The following is a 23283-nucleotide window of genomic DNA, read 5'->3' on the forward strand; positions in this document are numbered from 1 at the left end:
TCTAACTCAGGTAAGAAAGTTACTGGCATGCTTATCTCTCTTTAGATTTCAAGTAAGTTGGTTCCACTGTAACCTCAGTACTCTGATGGGTTAAAGGAAAATTGTGATTTCTGCAGATATTCAGCTTTTTTTTTTGTTAGGATGGGAGTGATGCTCCTTCCAGTTTGGTACATACTAAGCTGAATCCAGAAGTTTGGGCCATCAACTATTACTTGATTATGTTTAATTTCATGTTGTCATGAAAGTTTGATCACCATATCTCTATCCTGACACACTTATGAACCTCAAGGGTAGAGATTTCATTAATCATTAATCTTGGTTCATCGCATTCTCATTGATCAGCGCATGGTCTGCTTTTATTCAGTGACTTTTAATAATGCAATAAGCAACTGTGAACCTATCCCCAAAACAATATCTTGAAAATAAGCTATATCAAATCACATTAATACCTTCAACCCATCCTCCCTCCCTTTCCTGTATTCCAGATACCCATCCTGCTGATCATGCATATGATTTCTCTACTTTCCTTTTTATGCAGTTTTTTTGTAATTACGTGTCTCCTTAAAACTTGTGTTTAATTTTCGAATGAGTACATTAGGCTACATATAGTCTTTTTGGAGTTTTAATATTAATATTTTTAGTATCATATTGCCAACATTCATATGTATTGTTGACCATCACTGTGGTTTATTTGATTCTTCACTTTTTAAAAGTGAAGTAAAGTGTGGAAAAATATCCACACTTCTGGAAATAAAACAACTTGAGCCTGGATTTTCCCACTTTTTGTTACGATAAAGTCGTATGCTCCGGATTCTCTTCTAGGCCCTGGAGGAATAGAAGCAAACAAAAGATGTAAAAATCCCTGTCTTCAGGGGCAGAGAGATAATACACAAAATACAAAAATAAACATCAAAAAAAAAAATACTATGGAGAAGAATAAAGGAGATGAAGGTGTGTGTCAAGGGATGCAGTGTTAGGTAGGGAGCTGAAGGGAAGGCCTCACATAGAAGGTAACATTTACATAAAAACCTAAGTAAGGAATATATGCAGATATATGAGGAAAGACCCTAAGAGCATTCTACATAGAGGCCAGTGCCCCAAGGCTGAAGAACGGGGGGGCAAAAAACAGGTCCAGTGGAGTGAGTGAGAGTGAGTAGGAGGAGGAGATAAGGTGAGAGGGTGACAGAGGCCAGACTGCATTGTGCTACTTTGAGGACTTTCCTTTTCTTCAGAGTTAAGAGGAAAAACTGCTGAACAGTTTTGAGCAGAGGGTTGATAGGAACCAACTAACATTTAACAGAACAACCTTGGCACCTGTTTTGAGCATGGACTGAGAGGAAGCAAGGGCCCTTTTACCTTATATGGGTCAGCGAGGGATGAGTTTTCCTCAGTTCTTTAATATAAACATAAAAAAATCAAGCAAGGAGAACTTCTCTGTAAAAAGGAACTTTTCATGGGAAATTTGCAAATACTCTAAGTTTTCATTCCTTGCCAACGTATATGGTTCATATTCTGAGAGGGACGCTCACATCCTTGTTGCACTTTGTTTAGGAAAAACAGGTATATAAAAAATGCTACACATCATTAATCGTCAGGGAAATGCAAATCAAAACCACAGTGAGATATCACATCACACCTGTTAGAGTAGCTAAAATTCAAAACGATAAAAGATAACAACTGTTGGTGAGCATAGGGAGAAAAAGTAACCCCTGTGCACTTTTGGTGGGAACGTTAATTGATACGGCGATTATGGAAAACAGTATGAAGTTTCCTCAAAAAATTATAAATAGAACTACCATATGATCCTGCAATCCCACTTCTGGGTATACATCCAAAGGGAAAGAAATCGGTGTCTCAAAGAGATATCTGTCCTCTCGTGTTCACTGCAGCATTACTCACTATAGCCAAGGTATAGAATCAACCTTTGTTCATCAAGGGATGAATGGATAAAAAAATGTGATAATGTGATGCATGTATATATATGTATGCATACAGTTGATCTTTGAACAGCATGGTTTTGAACTGCATAGGTCCACTTACACACTGATTTTTTTTTTTATGAATATGATACAGTGCTGTAAATGTATTTTCTTGTCCTCATAATTTTCCTAACATTTTCTTTTCTCTGGCTTATTTACCATGAGCATATAGTCTGTAATACAAATAACATACAAAATATTGCTAATTGACTGTTTATGTTGTCAGTAAGGCTTCTGGTCAATAGTAGACCATTAGTACAGTAGCTTAGTTTTGGGGGAGTCAAAAGTTATATGTAGATTTTGGACTGCTTGGGGGATCAGTGCCCCAATCCCTGCATTGTCCGAGGGTCAGCTGTATGTATAATCACACACACATGGAATATTATTCAGTCTTAAAAAGAAGGAAATCCTGTCATTTATAGAAACATGATTAAACCTGGAGGACATTAGGCTAAATGATTAAACCAGGCACAGAAAGCCGAATACTGCATAATCTCATTTATATATGAAATCTAAAGGAGTTGAACTCCTAGAAGCCACGAGTAGAATGATAGTTGCCAGGGGCTGGGAGTGGGGGAAATGGAGAGGTGCTGGTTAAAAGGTATGAAATTTGAGAGATGATACAGTTTGCTGTTATGCAAAATGAGTATGTTCTGGAAATCTAATGTATAGCATGGTGACTTTGGTAATAATACTGTACTGTATGTTTGAAATTTGCTAAGAGAGTAGATCTTAAATGTCCTCACCACACATACAGAAGAGTGGTAACTATATGATGTGATGGATATGTTAGTTAGTTTGATGGTGGTGATCATGTCACAACGTATACACATATTAACACATTGTACACCTTAAATATTTACAATACTTATTAGTTACATCTCACTAAAGTTGGAAGAAAAAATAGTAAAAGATATTTACGGTCTATAAATCCTCTCTGGTGTGTCAGAGAGGAATAAAAGGAATTTTCCACGAAGTGTTCCATAACACCCAGTAAACTTGCACTCAACTATTTGATTTCACCATGTTGGCTGACTTACCTTACTAAAAAAAAAAAATAAATAAATAATGCTGTTGTTTAGAAAAGTTTGTTTCCTAGAACTCAGTAGAGTTTTCTCTAACAGAAAATTACTCATTTCCCTCCATTGGTTTAGAAATAAATAACATTTATTTTATTTTTATTTTATAATGTTAATTTTTGAGAGAGAGTGCAAGTAGGGGAGGGGCAGAGAGAGAGGGGGGGACAGAGGATCCGAAGCAGGCTCCGCACTGACAGCACAGAGCCTGACGCGGGGCTCAAATTCACAAACCGGGAGATCATGACCTGAGCCGAAGTCGACCGCTTAACTGACTGAGCCACCCAGGTGCCCCTAAATCACATGTTTTGAGAGAGATGAGCAAAGAAGTGTTGAGATAAGAATGAAAATCCACCAAAATTTCATCCAGAAAAAATCCATAAACATTTTTATATCTTTCAGTCTTTTTTTTTTTTTTTTTTTAATTTTTTTTTTTCAACGTTTATTTTATTTTTGGGACAGAGAGAGACAGAGCATGAATGGGGGAGGGACAGAGAGAGAGGGAGACACAGAATCGGAAACAGGCTCCAGGCTCTGAGCCATCAGCCCAGAGCCCGACGCGGGGCTCGAACTCACGGACCGCGAGATCGTGACCTGGCTGAAGTCGGACGCTTAACCGACTGCGCCACCCAGGCGCCCCTCTTTCAGTCTTTTTTACTGAAATATATTTGACACATAACATTGTGTAAATTTAAGGTGTACAACATGTTAATTCGATACATTTACCTATGGTAATATGATTGCCACTATGGCAATAATTAGCACCTCTGTCACATTTCATAATTATTCTTTCTTAATGTTTATTTATTTTTGAAAGAGAGACAGAGACAGAGCATGAGTGGGGGAGGGGCAGAGAGCGAAGGAGACAGAGAATCTGAAGCAGGCTCCAGGTTCTGAGCTGTCAGCACAGAGCCCAATGCGGGGCTTGAACCCACAAACTGTGAGATCATGACCTGAGCCAAAGTCGGACGCTTAACTGACTGAGCCACCCTGGCACCCCATATTCTTTCTTTTTAGTAGTTGGTATTCAGCCTTTATATTTTCACAGAGTCAAAATCATAATGTCTCTATAATTTTGAGTACTCTTTTTATTCAACATTATAAACATTTCCCGTGTTACTTAATATTCTATGACATCATTTTAATGACTGTATAATAATATTTCATCATATGATGTGGACCATCTACCTCCTGGTTATTGATATTTAGGTTGGAAGAACTCAATCCCTACTCTCGTTAAGCCATATTTACACAAATAATCATAAAAAGTTTTAAGAACAGTAGGTATTTCAACATAAAAAACAGTCTTACGGGAGCCAAGAGGAGTCAAATATAGTCTGAGGTCTCAGGGGAGACTTCTCTGATGAAGTCATATTTAAGTGACTCTGAAGAATTTTAAGAAATTATTACAGGAATGGGAAAGAGCACTCCCTGAAGAGGAAGTCATAGAAGATACATCATGTGGAAAGTCTCTGGATTGGGAAGGAGTGTGTTTGGGGAGTCAGGGAAGCTGGAGCATAGATGTAAGGGGAAGAGTGGCAGGGGTGAAACTTGTGGAATAGACAGAGGACAAACCATAAAGAGCCTTTCAGGCTAAGTTTGAGATGTTGGACTTTATCTTTAAGGAGGAGGAGGAGAGGGAGGAGTGGGGGGGAGGAGCAGGAGATGAAGAAGAAAAGCCTCTGAAGGGTTCTAAGTAAGGAAATAAAATTACTAGACTTTCATTTTACAGAAATTGCTTGGACTACAGTATAATGAATAGATCGGTGCGGAGGAAAATACAGTTGCCAGAAGACTTGTTAGATGGGGAGACAGGATGGATTCAGGAGTCATGGAAATAGAAGGGTGGACCGATGTGAGATGTATTTTGGAGGGAGGATGATCAGGAGCCGGTGACTGGATGTAGGAATGAGGAATAAGATGTCAAGAAATCCTCGGGTTTTTGGTCGGATAATGGATGAATAATGGTGCAATTCACCACGAGGCAACACGGGAGGAACAGGTTTGAGGGGAGAGATCAGGAGTTTCGTTTTGGAACACGTTGTGGTTCAAGTGCCTGTGAACCTTTGAAATGGAAATGTCAAGGAAAAGAGTTGTATGTATGCATCTGGAGTCCAGAAAAAATCTCTCTGCTTGAGACAAACATTTAGGAGTTATTGGTTTATGAAGGATATTTGAAGTCACAGATTGTGACTGTCGAATGAGGGAGCGCGAGGACAGCCTAGGACAGAGCCTGTGGTGGATGCCATGCTGCGCAGTTAGATCCCCCTTCAGGACTGAAAGTCTTTTGCCCCTCAGGTGTTGGCTGACAGCCTTAGCTTCTAGCCCTCTCCAAGAACTGCCCTTGGCTGAAGAAAGCCACATTGCCCAAGGTCTTGCCCTCTCGGAGAAAGGTGCCCATCTGCATCTGAACTCAGGACAACTGAGAAAGGCCATCATAGGTACTTGTGAGATTGTCTGAGGGCTTTGTTGAGATTGTATCACAGTTCAGGTTCTCCCCCTGGTCCTGCTTCCTTCCCCCTTCCCTTCTTCATTGTGAGAACATTCTCTAAAATGTTTCATGCATTCAGAGCTCTCAGAATTGGATTTTGGGGGAGCCTCTTCTACAACCAAAACTTTCCACTCAACTGTGACTCATTTTACAACATAGACTGAGAAAACTTTTGTTGGAAGGCACAGGTGAATGGATCATTTAACAGGAAAGATTTCCTTGGAATGCATTTTAAAGACGTATACTTCTAGACAAAATTTGAAACTTTTAAAAGGTTTTATTCTTATCAACTTATCTCTAGGTGGATCCCCAGACTTAATTAAAGGGTTCTTCATAAGTCATCCTGCTTGAGTTAAGCTGATGTCAATTTCCACCCCCAAGACTTGCCTCCTTTATTTAGAAATCCTTCTTCTGCATCTATTTCTAGCCAATCCGAGAGGAAATGTGGACTGGCCTTTCTGTCATTTGCCTTTCTCCCTCTCTATTGTCCATTTTTCCTTTAAATCAAAAGTAGGCAATGCCCTCTTCCCTTTTTTAAGAAGAAAGAGAATCTCATGCCTTTCATAGCTTTCTGACTGCTGTTGTTTGAAATTTAAATATAGAGCTCCTAGCAATAGTATGAGCATAGCTTCCTTTTATGCTGGCCTCTGGGAGATTCTTAGAACAGATTTCTAAAAAGCTTATATTCCTACCACACCATTAAATTTTGAATAACATTCTTAAACTGACAACTTAACAAGATTTATAATGAGACATTTAAATTGCTTTTATCATCTCTTTCATTGGAGATATATCTTATACATGGAAACAAAACAAAACATTAAATGCTAAGATGTAACGAAAACCTATCACAGAAGCTCACAGATCCTTTGAAACTTATGTATGTAACATAATTATTTTCAGATACAGTCTCATTGAGCCCTTTGGGAAAAGACTCACACTGTATTCACTTTTCTCCCACTCTGAATCTTGACAAGCGTGTCTCAGGAAATGGAAATACAATGGGAAAATGTGCATCAGGGAAAGTAAAGACTTGGGTTTAATATCTGATAAATGTGGGAGCAATGAGAGGCAGGAAAAGGAAGAGAAAAAAATATATGCTAATCATCTCACTTTACATGGGAGGAGATCAAAGGATTTTGTTCTATTCTTGAAGCTGGGAGATGAATGTTGATTCAAATATGTTTTTGGTATATTAAAAAATAACTGAAGACATAATTTTAAAATATTAGGTGTGCCTTTCAAATTAGTAAAGAAAAGAATGTATGTAGAAAACCATGAAAGAAATAACAAGGAACCATGAAGATTATGACAAGTATAAGACAATACATGTCTTCATAAGAGTTCATTTTAAGGAGTTAAGTTCCCATATTAAAAAGACTACTTGAGGGGCGCCTGGGTGGCTCAGTCGGTTAAGCGGCCGACTTCGGCTCAGGTCATGATCTCACCGTCCGTGAGTTAGAGCCCCGCGTCAGGCTCTGTGCTGACAGCTCAGAGCCTGGAGCCTGTTTCAGATTCTGTGTCTCACTCTCTCTGACCCTCCCCTGTTCATGCTCTGTCTCTCCCTGTCTCAAAAATAAATAAAACGTTAAAAAAAAAAAAGGTTTAAAAAAAAAAAAAGACTACTTGTAATGACCTAGGCAAGAAATAAAGTCCAAGTCCAATCCAAAAACTGGCAAGAACAAATACAAACCATAGAAAGAGGAGTTTGTATTTGTAGTTTAGATAGAGAGGAATTAAAATCCCAAAACACTAAAAAGGAATAATAGGTCATTTTACATCCATAAAAGCAAAATTTACAAGAAGATGTGACATCATGAAGCGGTATGTCAAATAACATAACTTTACTGCAAGGAGAAATATCACGACAGAGATCAAAATAGCATCACCTATCTCTAATTTCCTGATAGATCAAGCAAGTGAGAAATCAGTTGGGGTACAGAAGATTTAAATGTTTTATGTGACAGATTTGACTTAATAGTTATATATAAAAAAATCTGTATTTGGACATAAAATGATTTATTTTCTTATGCTCAGAAAATTTTAACAGAAATAGTTCATACGTTAGGCCACAAAGAAAACTTAATACATTCTGCAAGTCAGAAAATTTACAGAAAACACTCTTGGACTACAAACCATAAAACTGGAAATGGATCTCAAAATATACAAATTAGCAACAATGAAAAGTAAGCATTTATGGAGCACCTGGGTGGCTCAGTCAGTTGCACATCCGACTTTTGATTTTGGGACAGAGCCCCAGGTTACACTCTGTGTGAACACGGAGCCTGCTTAAGATTCTCTTTCTCTCTCTCTCCCTCAAAAATAAAAAAAGAAACGTAAGCATTTATAAATAAAAATAAAGCTATTTACTGAGTGACTCTTGCGTCAGAGAAACAAATCTTTAGTTATAAAATAGTTGAAGAATGATAATGAAAGAACAGCAATAACCAGAGGTAAATTAAAATAATAACATTAATTTCTCATTTTCAAACAGGAAGAAAGCAAACCAATAAACTAGATATTTGTTCCAGGAAGTTCAAAAGAGAGAAATAAAATATACTTAAGGAAATCAAGAAGAAGAAAACATTTAAGAACTATAAATTAGAAAACTAAAAATAAAACTGATTAATATAGGAGCTAGGTCTAAAACAGTGTGTATCTAATTATTGAATAAGTTGAGTAAATACTTACAAGTGTTGTTCTAAGCATCTTACAGATATTAACTCCTTATAGTGACCCTACACAGTAAGTATTGGTAGTGTCCTGTATTTATGATAAGGAAACTGAGGCACAAAGAGGTTAAGAAACTTACCCGAGACCAGAAGTCTAGCAAGTGGCAAGGCTGGGTTTTGACCCCAGACAGTCTGGCTCTAAAGACTGTATCTTTAATTTCCATAATATGCACACAATTATTAGGGAAAATGATTAAAAACTCATGGAAACAATGAATAACAGCTTAAAACTTTATAAGTGAAAAAATGCCTATGACATGCTAAACACATGGGTGATTTAAAAATATTCTTTGTAGGTAATTTATGGTGCAAGCCACCTACAATTGTCAGATAATATTTAAAGAGTAATTATTTCTCTGTTTCATCCAGGAATGCCAATACATTGTCTTAAGAGCATACTATTAGTTAAGGGTGATGTTGATAAAGTTTAAACTTTTCAGCATGCTACTGTGGTATTTATTTATTTATTTATTTATTTATTTATTTTAAGCATTTATTCACCTTTGAGAGACAGAGACAGACAGAGTGCAAGCAAGGGAGGGGCAAAGAGAGAGGGAGACAGAGAATCTGAAGCAGGCTCCAGGTTCTGAGCTGTCAGCACAGAGCTCGACGCGAGGCTCGAACCCACAAACTGTAGGATCATGACTTGAGCCGAAGTCGGACGCTTAACCGACTGAGCCACCCAGGCACCCCACTACTGTGGTATTTAGATATCTGTTATTTTGAGTGATCAACCCTCCTTCCCACTTTTTGGAAACACCCCCTTCCTTTTTTTCCAAGAAGCGCTTTTGTCCACTTCAACCATGTGGTTTGAATGGAAGTTGTAATCTTTTTCAAATTTTGTTTCCCTTGTCAGAAGTGGTCACTGGACTCAACTAGGGCCCATCAGAGCCCTTCTCTGGGAATTTTGAACTTAGGACCTGAGAGGGTAAGTCCCAAATTCTTGCTTGGCATGATGGAGAAGCTTGGCAATACTTCTACACTGAGAACAACTAAAGTTTTGGCTAAAATAGAAACAGCTCTTTGAAACAATGAGATACAGCTTTGGATTGGCTGAAATCCAAAACACTAACAACGCTAAATGCTAGTAAGGTGTGGAGCAGCAGGAACTCTCATTCACTGCTATTGGGGCGGCAAAATAATACAAATACTTTGGAAGAGTGTGGCAGTCTTTTACAAAACTAAACATACGCTTACCATATGATCTAGCATTCCCTTTTCTTGGTATTTACCCAAATGAGTTGAAAACTTAGGTTTACATAAAAACCTGCACACAAATGTTTAATGTAGCCTTATTCATAGTTGCTAAAACTTGGAAGTGATCAAGATGTCTTTCCCTGCGTGAATGGATAAATAAATTGTGGTATATCCAAACAGTGGAATACTATTCAGTGGTAAAAACTAATGAGCTATTAAGCCATGAAAAGACATAGAGGACCCTCAAATGCATATTGCTAAGTGAAAGGAGCCAATCTGAAAAAGCAAACATACTGTATGATTCCAACTATATGACATTCTGAAAAAGGCAAATTTATAGTCAGTCCTTGAGAGGCGTTTGGGGGGAAGGAGGGAGAGATGAAAAGGTAGAGTACAAGGGATTTTTAGGGCAGTGAAACTCTTCTATATGATGCTGTAATGATGAATGCATTATATACATGTAATGGTAGATACATTATGCATTTGGCAAAACTCACAGAGTGTACAATACAAAGTAAATCCTAATTTAAATAATGGATTTTAGTTAATAATAATAATGTATCAATGTCGGCTCATCCAATTTGAACCAATTTATCAATTGTGATAAACGTTCCACACTAATGTCAGATGTCAGTAACAGGAGAAACTGGATGTGTGTTTGCACAGGGTGGGTGGTGGCAGGAGAGGGTGTATATGGGAACTCTGTACTTCCTGCTCAATTTTTCTGTAAACCTGAACCTGCTTTAAAAAAATAAAGTTTGTTGGAGCACCTGGGTGGCTCAGCTGGTTGAGTGTCCAACTTTGGCTCAGGTCGTGATCTCACAGTTTGTGAGTTCAAGCCCCACATCAGGCTCACTGCTGTTAGCCTGTCAGCACAGAGCCCTCTTCGGATCCTCTGTCCCCCTCTCTCTGCATCTCCCCTGCTCGCACTGTGGCCCCAATTAAATAAATATTAGAAAAAAAACTTTGTTAATTAAAACTGAAACAAACAAAACAGCTGTTTGAAGGAGAAGAACCGGTGAAGCAGGGACCTAGGGAGCTAAGGTTCTGACAAGAAATTAATAATGGACTGGGGCAAACCCTCAATTCTCACTGCTTTTCCCCTTCACACTGCCAGTGCTTAATGATATGCCTAGAAACTTAGCAGAAAGACGTGGCCAAGAACTTTCATCAGTCTCTTGGGGCTAGAGAGCCAAACTTTGGAATTCATGGCTACCAAGCTATCCAGGACTGGAAGGGACAAGATCCTAGAGAAAAGGGAACTGCTGGAAAGTGAGCCCAAACTTCTCTACCATATTTTCACTCAAGGTGTTTTCTGATTTCAACGTCATCCTTGAAGCTGATAACCCAAATAGGGAATGGATATGAAGAGACTTAAATTGAACCTTTGATGTTTCATGGTGCCACAGAGAAACAACAATTGGAGTTCAGTGTCTGCCATGGAGGAGGAGTTTTGATGAACACCGTGGGTTATCATTTGAGACCCCCAAGGGACTGTTCAAACCAAAAGTAGATCAGATTTTACAAGAACTGAAACCTGGCCTCTAACTCAATCCCTAATTGGATCCAAATGAATCTGCCCCTATTTAACTACCTGTCAGAATAAAATGAAATGGTCTTTTTAGGAAAATAATAGAATCTAGAGCCTACATATATTTTGCATACACAGTGTAAAATAATCAATAAAAAATTAATAGGCATGTCAGGGTCAACCAAGGGATAATAAAAAGGTAATAGACCCAGGTCCATATGTGATCTGGATACTAGAATGATCAAACATGGACTTTGAAATATTTGTGAATAGTGTAATTAAGAAAACAGGTGATAAAATGCAAAATGTCAAAGACCTGACATCTACAAAAGGAACTATAAAGACGATCTTTAAATAACTAAAATTAAAACTCAATAGACAATTTGCCAGGAAATTGGGCAAGTTAAACAAAAAGGCCCATAAAAATCCTATGAGCCAATTAGAGAAGTGGAAGATAGTTCAAACAGAAAATATCTAGATTAAAGCATGAAGAGGAAAAAGAAAAACACATGGACAATAGAGAAAACAAATGGACACTTTCCCTTAAGAGATGTTGGGAAAAGGTCTGACATACATGTAATTAGCATCCCAGAAAATAAGAAGAAGGAAAACAGGGCCAATACATATCTGAAGAAGTAAGTAAAAGGAAATCAATAGAGAAAATCAACAAAACCAAAAGCTGGTTCTTGAAAAGATTAATAAAATTAATAAGCTTCTGACCAGGCTACCTGAAAAGAAAATGAAGGACACAAATTACTAATATCAGAAATAAAAAATGAGACATCATTACAATTCCATATACCCTAAAAGTATAATAAAACATACTATGAACAGCTCTATGCCCGCAAATTTAATCATGTAGATAAAATGGACCAATTCCTTGAAAGACACACTCTACCAAAATTCACACGAGAAGAAATAGTCTAAGTGATCTATATCTGTTAAAGAAATAGAATCAATAATAACCTTTTTTTTTTTTAAATTTAAATTCAAGTTAGTTAACATATACTGTAGTATTGATTTCAGGAGCAGAATTTAGTGATTCATCACTTACATATTACACCGAGGGCTCATCCCAACAAGTGCCTTCCTTAATGCCCATCGCCCATGTAGCCCATCCCTTTCAAAACAGAAAGCACCAGGCCCAGATGGATTCAATGGTGGTTTCTACCAAACAGTAAAGGAAGAAATTATACCAATTAACTGCAATCTTTTCCAGAAGATAGGAACAGAGAGAATACTTCCTAACTTATTCTGTGAGTCCAACATTGCCCTAATACCAAAATCAGACAAAGAGTTTACAAAAGAAGAAAACTACAGATGAATATCTTTCATGAACATAGATGTAAAAATCCTCAACAAATTATTAGCAGATTGAATCCAATAATGTATAAAAATAATTATACACACAACCAATTATACACACAACCATTTATCCCAGGTATGCAAAACTGGTTCAACATTTGGAGATCAACAGGCTAAAGAGGAAAAATTGCATGTTCATTTCAACAGATGCAGAAAAAGCATTTGACAAAATCCATCATTCATTTATGATAAAAACTTTTAGTAAGAGGGGAGGGAACTTCTTAACTTCATAAAGAACATCATCACAAAAACCTACAGGTAATATCATACCTAATGTTAGAAAACTGCCCACTAAGACCAAGAACAAGGCAAGGATGTCTTATTACTGTGTTTTCAACATCATACTATAAGTCCTATAAAATGCAATAAGGCATGAAAGGCAATAAAAGGTATACAGATTGGGAAGGAAGAAATAAAACTATATTTATTTATAGATGACTTGATAGTCTCCGTAGAAAACCTGAGAGAATCAGCAACAAAACTCCTAGATCTAATAAGCAGTTATAGCAAAGTTGCAGGATACAAGGTTAGTATACAAAACTTAATTGTTTTCCTATACACCACCAATTAACAAGTAGAATTTCAAATTAAAAACACAATACCAGGGTGCCTGGGTGGCTCAGTTGATTTAGCATCCACCTCTTGGTTTTGGCTCAGGTCATGATCTCACGGTTCATGAGATCGAGCCCCTCATCAGGCTCTGTGCTGACAGCATGAAGCCTACTCAAGATTCTCTCTCTCTGCCCCTTCCCCACTTGTGCTCTCTCTCTCCCTTTCTCTCTCTCTCTCTCTCTCTCTCTCTCTCTCTCTCAAAATAAACATTTTTAAAGAAACCCACAATATCATTTAGAGTATCACCAAAAAATGAAATGCTTAGATATAAACTAACAAAATATATGGAATGTATGAGAAAAATAAAAATATAATGAATGAAATCAAAGGAGATCTAAATAAATGGAGAGATATTCCATGTTTATGGATAGAAAGACTCAATATTATAAATGTCTCAGTTTTTCCCAAGATGCCAGATTTTCCATTGATCTATAGATTCAATGCAATCTCAATCAAAATCCTAGCAAGTTATTTTCTGGATATCAATGAACTAACTCTTAAGTTTGTGTGGAGGGACAAAAGATCCAGAATAGCCAATACAATATTGAAAAAGAAGAACAAAGTTGGAAGACTGACACTATATGACTTCAAGACTTACTATAAATCTACAGTAATCTAAACAGTGTTTTACTGGAGAAAGAATAGGCAAATAGACCAATAAAACAAAATAGAGAGCCCAGAAGTAAGCTTAAATAAATATAGTCAACTGATCTTTGATAATGGTGCTGGAACAACTGGGTGTCCATATGCAAAATAATAATTAATCTAGATGAAGACCTTACACACTTCCCAAAGATGAACTCAAAATGGATCACAGACGTAAATGTAAAACACAAAACTATAAAATCTCTGGAAGTTAGCATAGGAGAAAATCTAGATGATGTTGGGTTTGGTGGTAATGTTTTAAATACAACACCAAAGGCATGAACCATGGAAGAAATAATTGATAAGCTGGACATCAGCAAAACTAAAAAATTCTGCTTTGCAGAAGATACTGTCAAGAGAATGAAAAGATAGGCCACAGACTGGGAGAAAATATTTGCAAAAGATATATTTGATAAGGAACTGTTATCCAATATATACAGGAATCCTCAAAACTCAACAATAAGAAAACAATAATAAAAAATAAAAACAATAAGAATAGCAATAGAATAAGAATGACAATAGAATAAGAATAACAACAGTAAGAAATAAGAAAACTCAACAATAAGAAAACAAAGAAAAAAAACTGAACAATAGGAAAACTCTCATTCATTCCTCCTGGGAATGGACAATGGTACAGACACTTTGGAAGTTAGTTTGGCAGTTTCTTACCAAACTAAACGTACTCTTATCTCATGATCCAGGAATTGCACTTGTTGGTTTTTACCTAAAGGAGTTGAAAACTCATGCCCACACAGAAGCGTGTAGAGCAGCCACATTCATAATTGCTAAAATGCGGAGGCAACCATAATGTCCTTTAGTAGGTGAATGGATAAACTGTGGTACACCCAGACAGTGGAATCTTACACAGTGCCAAAAAAAAAAAAAAAAAAAAAAAAAAAAAAGATGATCTATCTAGCCATGAAAAGACATGGAAGACACATAAATGTATTTTATGATGTGAAAGGACCAATCTAAAAAGTCAACTTATTGATTCCAACTATATGACATTCTGGAAAGGCAAAATCACGGAGACAGTAAAAAGATCAGTGGTTGCCAAGCATTAGGGGAGAGGGAGGGATAAATAGGTGTAGCACAGAGAATTTTTAGGGTAGTGAAACTATTCTGGATGATAGTTTGATGGTAGATACATGTCATTACACATTTGTCCATAATCCATAGAATATACAACACCAAGATTAAACTCTAAACTGTCAACTCTGGATGACAATGCTAAGTTTGGATTTAAGACTATTATTTCATTATTTGTTTCTTGTTTTCTTTGTTTTTGTTGTTGTTGTTCCTCTTTTTTTCTTTCCTGCCTTTTTTGGGGTTATTTGAATTTTTTAGTATTCCATTTAAATTTCCTTATTGCAGTTTTGACCTTTGTATATTTTTGGTAATGCTGGGGATTAAAATAGACATAGCTAACTTCACTGTTTAGTGGGGATCAATACTTTACCACTTAGAGTATAGAAACGTTACCACCATAGTGGTCCCTTTATCCTCCCTTCTTTATGTTGCATTTATCTTATATATTACATCTATACATATGGAAAACCTCATAAAGATGTCATATTTTTGTTTTCAACTGTCAAACATATTTTTCAGAACTCAATAGGAGAATAATAGTCTATAGACTATTACAGTGATAGTCTATAGTCTATAGACTAATAGAGTTATATTAAAGGGTTTCCTTGAGCACAATCTTTTCTTATTCACAACTACTCTGCAAGGGAGGAATTATTATTCCCACATCCGAGATAAAGAAATGGAGGCGGGGAGTGAATACAAATGTCCAAGATCCTCACAGTCAGAACTTTAGAGACCTTGAAGTCTAGGACTTTGCCTTCCCTGATTCCAGACACCAACCTGGAAAGTATACGTGTGGACTGCATACAAACATCTGTGGCCATGGATCAGGGCTCAACTTTCAGTTCCTGGTACTATACCAGCTATGCGACCTTAGCTGACCTGTGTGTTTATAGTGGCATTGTGAGTATAGTAGCTTCTCACATGCAGTGCTCACCATGTTACCTGCTCTGAGCTCCCTTCCTGTTGTTATCACATTCACACCTCATACTAACCCCATCACGTTTTGCAAATGAGGGAAAGAGTCTGAAAGAGACTGGAAAAGTGCCCACTGCATGGGAAATACCCAATAAATATTAGTTCCCCTTCACTCCTTACCCCAGGTCAGAGCACAGTGTAGGTCCTGTACCATTTGGGTTTTCAGAATATTGCTCTGGAAGATTTTAAAAGGTGGTCCCTCCTCCTAATGAATATGTCTCCTTTCGTTTTTCTAAAGACTCAAGGATTGCTTGTTATATGGTTATTATTATTATTACTACTATTATTATGGCCAGAATCCCTCCCACTTCTTGAAACCATTTTGTCCCATGCCCTGGTTGTGGCCATGCATGAGAAACAGCAGGTGGTGCCAGATGACAGATGGTGTGGGAGCCCGTTCCCCGGTGGGAGGGGGCGCGAGTGAGGGAGCAGGCAGGCAGCTGCCAGGAGCTCTTCCCCTCTCGCTCGCGCCTCGCTCTCAGAAACTCCCAATCCAGACACAGGCAAGGCGCTGTCCTTTCAGCACCACGAGCTCGGGCTGAGGAGGGAGGACTCCTGGCCGTCCTCCTCCTCTTCAAATTGGCTTGAATCTGCTCTGACCCCCCAAGAGTGCATCACAGTAAGTAGGCATTTGTTTTTGCTATAACCACTGCTCAATATCCTCCGACCCTTTACCATCCCTTTCACCTCCACAACAACCCTATTTTGTCTAATAATGTTCCATCATCAGGATTGACAAGAGAAATTCAGTTGTCTGGGCTTCTAGGGTTGGGGTGGGAGTACCGTTTGACTTCCAAAGGAGCTTGAGAGAAATATATGCGATTTGTTTATTTAGTTGGCAATCTTGCAATGTGGGGGTTGCTAACTTTCCATGGAAGCAAAAAAAAAAAAAAAAAAAAATGGCCCTTCGCTATTGAGGAAATGGAGGAATTCCATGGCTGAATAAGAGGATCAGGTTCAAGCCAGTCCTTTTTTGTTTTAGGAAATTGTACCTCCTGTACAACCTACATATCATGTGAAAGGGTGCAGTATACATAGAGACATTGAATGTACTTATTGTATTTTAGGGAGATTGCTGAAGCAAAGCCAACATAATAAAATAGCAAGGTGGTAAGGTGTGGTGGTAAGGTGAAATTTATCATACTGCAGAGTGACCCAGAATAATGGGATTTAATTTTGCAGTACAAATAAGCTTTTCACTGAGATTATATGACTGTATTAGCTCTAGTGTCTTGGATTTTTTTTTTAAAGCTTGTATATTGTTTGTGTAAGTCTGGGATTTTCCTTGAGTTTCCCGAATTTTAAGGCTGTTGAACCCCATGGGTGGGTGGCAGATTTTGATGATTAAAGAAGTTTTACTGGATAATGAGAATCATGTCAGGAAATCTAGCAAAAGATAGATAGATGACTGATCTCTATATTGAAAGCCGAGTGAGCTGTTGAGGACAGCGCTTTTTCTCTGTCGTCAGCCTTCTTTTTCCCTGCCTCACCTCCTACTGTAACTAGAACCCCACTGCTTGCCTTAGGTCTGGGAAGAAAGGTGTAAGGATGGTGAAGCTGAACAGTAACCCCAGTGAGAAGGGAACCAAGCCGCCTTCGGTTGAGGATGGCTTCCAGACCGTCCCTCTCATCACTCCCTTGGAGGTTAACCACTTACAGCTGCCTGCTCCGGAAAAGGTAAAGCAGATACTCCTCTCTCCATCGGTCCCTCATGCTTCCCCCACCTCAGGAAATAAAGCAGCAAAAAAAAAAAAAAAAAAAAAAAAAAAATCCCACCTCTCCAAACCTTTCATTCCCTCAGCCCAATATGTCCCCTTTCTTGTAAAATGTAGTTATTCCTTTCAGAGACATGACATTTCTCATGTTATTTCAGGTTTATGGTAAGTGTTTACTCATTTTTTGTTCACATATACATACATGGGCAAGAAAATTAATCTTTCTTTTTTAAAGTTTTATCGTAGCAGATGAGGGCTAATAAGCTTGTAGATGGTGGCAGAGAAAATTGTCTTGATTATTTGGGGGAGGAGTTTCAAAAATTCACTGGTATAGATTTGAGGACAGAGAATTGGATGCAGTCCAACAAGCATTTAGTTTGCACCTGCTGAGGCCCTATCCCTGCGCTACAAGTTGGTTACGAAAAGACAAATGACAAAATCCCCATCTAGTAAAATACTTAATATAATGCATCAGGGTAAATGCTATACCTGAGAATATCACAGGTTGTGAGAGCACAGGGGTGGAAACAATTAAATTCTGTTGGGGAGGAAGGGGGCTGGAAGGACAGATTAGGTAAACTGCAGAGGAGAACATTTGAATTTGGCTTGTAAAGGTGAGTAAAAATCTTCCAGATAGACTACAGGAGGAAAAGACATTTAAGACATAGGCAAAGCATGGAGAGCTTTGGAGAAATAGCATGACTAGAGTAGAGCATCTTTGGGGGAGGCGTGGCTGGAAATGAATGACTGGCTGATGGCACATCTCCTGACATGGGAGTAGTCCATGAAGAATGGAGGTGGGCATTTGTACAAAGGTGGGCACTGATACAAAAGTCATTCCGTGGACAGAGGTGGGAGAAACATTATTGTTTAAGATCCAGTTGAGAGAACTTGGGGTTTTGCAATGCGAGCTTTTGCACACTGTGAGAGTTAGATTTGGAGGTAAATGATATAGTTCCCTGGCTGAAGAGCAAACAATGGATCATTCCATCTGTTTGATTTTCTCATTGGCATCTCCAGGAGGGCATTGTGTGTCTTAACCAATTGGCTCTAGCCAATGAACAGAAGAGGAGCCAAAGCTAGATAAAGGGCCTGGCTGATTGGCTGGGGGTTGAGTCATCTGTTTTGAAAGTGCAGAGGTTGTCAATCTGAGAATGTACATGGGGGTGGCAGAGATAAAGGATCCTTGAGCCATCATGAGAGACTGATAAGGCTTTTAAAAATAAAATGTGAACAGGCACTTAACACTAAAGAAATGTGAAAGAACAGTATTAGCTAGGTATCTGCTACAGGAATAGCAGAGGTTCTCAGTTTTTGACTGCGTATTAGAATCATCTGGGCCGGGGGGGGGGGGCTTTGAAAATCCTGATACCTGGGCTACATACCAGAACAATTATATCAGAAGCTCTGGGCGTGAGACCCAGGCATCAGTATTCATGAAATCTCCCCAAGTGACTCCTGTGTGCAGCCAAAGTTGAGCATCACTGTGGTAGGTGCACATCTCCCCATGGGAGTCAGGGATTATGCACACAAATTTATAGGAGAAAAGGCGAAGGATCAGAGAAATTTGGTTAGTCATCCAACCTTACAGACAGGAGTAAGCAGCAATGCTGGAATCTGAACCCAGATATAATGGAAATTGGAGAGGGAAAAGGAGATATTTTCTCAAGGTTTTGTGAGGCTTTGGAAAGAATCTTTACCCTTCTGCCAACAGCTATAGCCTGGAAGACCTGTATGTCCCTTAAAGGTGTGCAAGGAAAACGGATGGTGGTGAGGTCACCCCTCCCCCAATGCCTATAAACACCTGCAAATCATCCAGAGATACCATGGCCTCTGTCTCCCTTTACTCCAACACCATTCCATCCTCTCACTTTTGGGGGCTTTCTTCTCTGGTTTCGAGAGGAAAAGGCATAATAACCATTGAGTGTCCAATCCAGATGTACCGAAAAGCTGTCCCAAAGCCTGAAGGACAAATACACTGGGGACCTGAATGCATGGAAAGGGAAAGCAATGCATTCTGGAAGATGCAAATCCCTAGAGGGACACATCCTAACAGGGGCTCGTCACAGACATTCATGACAAAGTTTTCCTACCAGGCGCCTCAATTTCCTCCTTTGTGAAGTGGGGAGGATCATCCCTACCTCACAATTGTCAGAACAAAGTTAGATATGGCCTCATATGTAAGATACCTGGCACAAAAGTAACTATACAAGAATAATAATAATAATTTTCAAGTGCTTCCTAAAAAGTAGATTCTGTTCTAAGCTGTATGTAAACACACTAACACACACACACACACACACACACACACACACACACACTTTTCTTTCACCCTTTCAATAGTTCATAGGACTAAATAAGGGAATTGTTACTTTAATCTAATTTTTGAAGATGACAAAATTCAAGCATGGAGTGGTAAAGTAACTTCCCAAAGCACATAGTTAAGGGAGCATCCTGGCAATGTCTAGAGAACCCAGAACCCAAGTAGTGTTGTTCCAGAAGCTTCCACTTCAGCAGAAACAAGGAGCCAGCTGGCCTGAGAGTCCACTGACTTGGGCTTTGGCTTGAGCTCAGTTGCCCATCTAACAATGTGACTCATGTGACTTTTTTCTCCTCCCTTAGACCTCTTCTCTGAGCAGGAAATTATCGAACGGTTTTCCATGCTAGCGCTTTGATTTTATAATATTCACAGGAGTAAACACATTTCCCCCCGACGTGACAACGGATGCGTTAGAAGTGAACTTGCACTTGGGGTCATCCACGTGCTTAGCTGGCAGCAGAGATGCTGAAGCCCGGCCCTGCCCCACCTTTCACTATTTTGCCCTGGCTGATGTCTTGCAGCAAGTTTCTTAAGCTCCCTCAGCCTCTTCATTGTAAAGTGGGGATACTGGTATCGGGACTCAAGTCACAGGACTGTAGGGAAGGTGAAGTGAGTCCTGATGCAGTTTTTAGTTCTTTGGTTAGGTTCCAGTCAGATGGTGAGTGTTCGAAAATGGGCACATCAGAAGGAAGTATATTTAACCCTCATGTTGAATAATGTTGTTTTTTTTTTTTTTTTTTGAAAATGTAAAATGCAGAGTGTGCTTGGTGTGTGATAGTGACAATCGTCTTTAGGTTTGTTCACTAAATGTGCTTTAGTATGAAGACGGAGTTTCAGGGGGAAACCTTTCGGAAGCTAACTGGAGAAATGAGCATGTCTGAAGCCCTGTCTCTGGGCTGGGAATGGGTCTCACAAGGCATTCACATCCATTATTTCAGTTAATCGTCCCAATGGCTCTGTTGGGGGGTGGATAGTGCACCCATTTCACTGATGGGGAAACTGAGGTTCAGGTCAATAGAGTGACTTGCCCAAGCCTCAAAGACGGAGTGGGAGAGCTGGGGTTGGAATCCCAGTGCACCTGAAACCCCGATTTTTCCCTCTGCACTGTGCTGCCCTCAATAACAAGAAGCCTCCCACCCCCAAGAATGCTTCCTCAAACTCTCATCTGTGGCCCTGCTCCTCCTTGAGCTCCCTGGATCAGCAGGTGAGGCCTGGGCACCATCCTCCAGAGAGAACATCCCGGCCTCCAGTGCTCCCTCCCTGCCCAATACTGGAGGGATTGGTGCCTGCCTCAGGAGGGGAGAGAGGCCAGCATCCCACCTCCACACTGCACCTGAGGGAGCCTCCCTGGAGATGGGACCGGGCCCTTCTCTCATGGAAACCCTTTTCAGTCACCTGCACAGTCTACAGTCCTCAAATCCTGGCCTTGGCAAATCCTTCTCTGCCCACTGGCTTCCATTCCCACCACTCCTACTTTGTACTTTGAACACCAGCAGGTCAGACCTACCTAGAGCAGTGGAGGGTGATTTTCCCCTCAGTGGAACATTTGGCAATGTCTGGAGACATTTTTGGTTGTGACAACTGTAGGTGGGGGGACACTATTGGCATCTAGTGGGTGGGGGCCAAGACTGCTGCTAAGTATCCTACAGTGCATACGATGCACCCCCCAAATGTCAACAGTGGCAGGGTTGAGAAACACTACCCTCGAGTTTTCCACACTCTCCAGAGTGGTTCCTGCTTCCTCCTCCTTGCACAGGCCATTCTTTCTGCCCAGAATGCCCTTCTCACCCCTTTGCCTAATAAGCCAGAACTCATCTTCCTAAACCCAGCTCAGATGGCAGCTCTTCTGGGCACCTTGCCTAGCCACCCATACTTATAGCTATGGTTTTACTTATCAACATAGAAGGTATTCACTCACTCAGTCACTCCCTCGTCCAGCAGATCTTCTTGGGCGCCTTCCATGTGCCAGGCACTGTGCTAAGCTACGCATAGCCAACCATGAAAAGTCAGGCAGGACCACTGCTTTCACGGAGTCTCCAGTCCAACGGGGCAGACTTCAAGCAAGCCATCATACAAACAGCTGTACAGGGACGCAAGCTGCAGGAAGGGCTCTTAAGGAAGGAATATGGGGCTGTGATGTGAGAAAGGATAAGGCGCAAGAGACCTGATTGTGACGCAGGCTGGTCAAGGGACATCCTCCTGGGGAAGGTCCCTCCTTGACACCTGGGGGATGGGTGGTAAGGGGAGTAGAGGCAGAGGGTCATGCATGTGGATAGGCACTGAGGGAGTTGGAAGAATAAGCAGGAGGCCCGGTTGGCTGGGCATTCTGAGTGAGGGAGAGAGATTTGAGAGATGAGGTGAGGTGGGCCCAAGTTCATGGGGGGCTCAGTGTACATTCTGAAGGGGTTTAAAGTAGGAGAATAATAGGATCAGGTTTCTATTTGAGGAAGATTCCTCTGGCTGCTGTGGGCCACCCTAAGGACGAGGGACCCATGCTGGGTCTCCTGGTCTCCTCTTCCTTGTTCCTTCTCATGTATCACTCTTACAAAACCAGAGTAGTTTTCCCACGACAGAGGTGACCTGGGTTTCCTACACCATGCCTCCCATGAGTGGTGAAGAAGAGAAGTGAGTGGCAGGCAGGAAGTCAGCTAGAAGGCCACTGCCATGTTCATGAGGGAGGTGGTGGTGGCACGCACTAGGGCAGTGGCAGTGGGAATGGGGAGGGGGGCGGACTTAGGTTGACTTGGTGTCTGGTTGGCACTGAGGGTACTTGCCCACTAGGGCCTGAGGGCCCTGGCTGTGCCTCATCGTGCAGCCTGGCATGCAATGGGCAGTGGGAAATGCTGGCCGAGTAAGGTCCCCTGTCCCTTGCATAGCCTAAAGCTGGGCTTTAGTTTCTCCCCTTGACAGATGTAGGAATAGACTTGAATCCAAGCAGTTGGGTGGCTTCTGCAGCCCATGAGCACAAGCTTTCTAGAGGCTGGAACATCCGTCTGCAGATACCATATTGTAGGACATGCCTTTAGGGCCCTGCTGCCTTTGGTGTATCTAAGTGACCACAGTAACTCGGATGTCCCCACAACCCATCTGTGAGGTTGCAAGCATTATGGCCATTTTACAGATGCAAAAACAGACTCAGAGAGGTGAAATGCTGTCCTAGGACACCCAAAGGATCAATGCACCAAGACCTGCACACAGGTGCGCTAAGAGATGCCAACGAATGGGCGGCAGGTCTGCAGAAAGCAAGCCACAAATGAACACAACTCCACCTTGGCAAAGCCCCAGATGAATCATGTATTTGGCAAGCTAGCAACCAGGCTGTGGGCAAACGTTCCTTTCCTTTCTACTGATTTAGTAATCAGTAGTCTTTTATGTCCTGGACGAGGCTGGCTCACCTGCTTGTGGGAGGAAAGGAATGCAGACTTTTGGAGATCCAGTATTGATGTTTGGTACACTTTGTATTTTGCGTGGTAAACCACAGGTGCTTTGTAGCCCCAGAGGCCTGGGTTTGGGTCTCAGCTAAGCTATTTACTTACTGTGTGGCTTTAGGCAA

At 40.2% G+C, this 23283-nt stretch overlaps 1 protein-coding gene across 3 annotated transcripts in view; it reads left to right on the plus strand.

The window, feature by feature from the left end:
- Nucleotides 1-16149: 16149 nt before the first annotated feature.
- NSG2 (neuronal vesicle trafficking associated 2) overlaps nucleotides 16150-23283 on the plus strand; it is a 56503-nt gene continuing 49369 nt past the window's right edge. For all 3 annotated transcript variants that reach the window (XR_008423771.1, XR_008423772.1, XM_019450351.2), the window contains exons 1-2: nucleotides 16150-16314; nucleotides 17222-17372. Coding sequence is in view for 1 of the 3 variants with exons in the window: in XM_019450351.2 (XP_019305896.1) it covers nucleotides 17244-17372 (129 nt within the window). In the remaining 2 variants the exon portion in view is untranslated. The remainder of the gene's footprint in view (nucleotides 16315-17221; nucleotides 17373-23283) is intronic.

This window comes from Panthera pardus, unplaced genomic scaffold (genome assembly GCF_024362965.1).
Source record: "Panthera pardus isolate Hobbes unplaced genomic scaffold, ASM2436296v1 HiC_scaffold_2, whole genome shotgun sequence".
NCBI classification, from domain to species: Eukaryota; Metazoa; Chordata; class Mammalia; order Carnivora; family Felidae; genus Panthera; species Panthera pardus.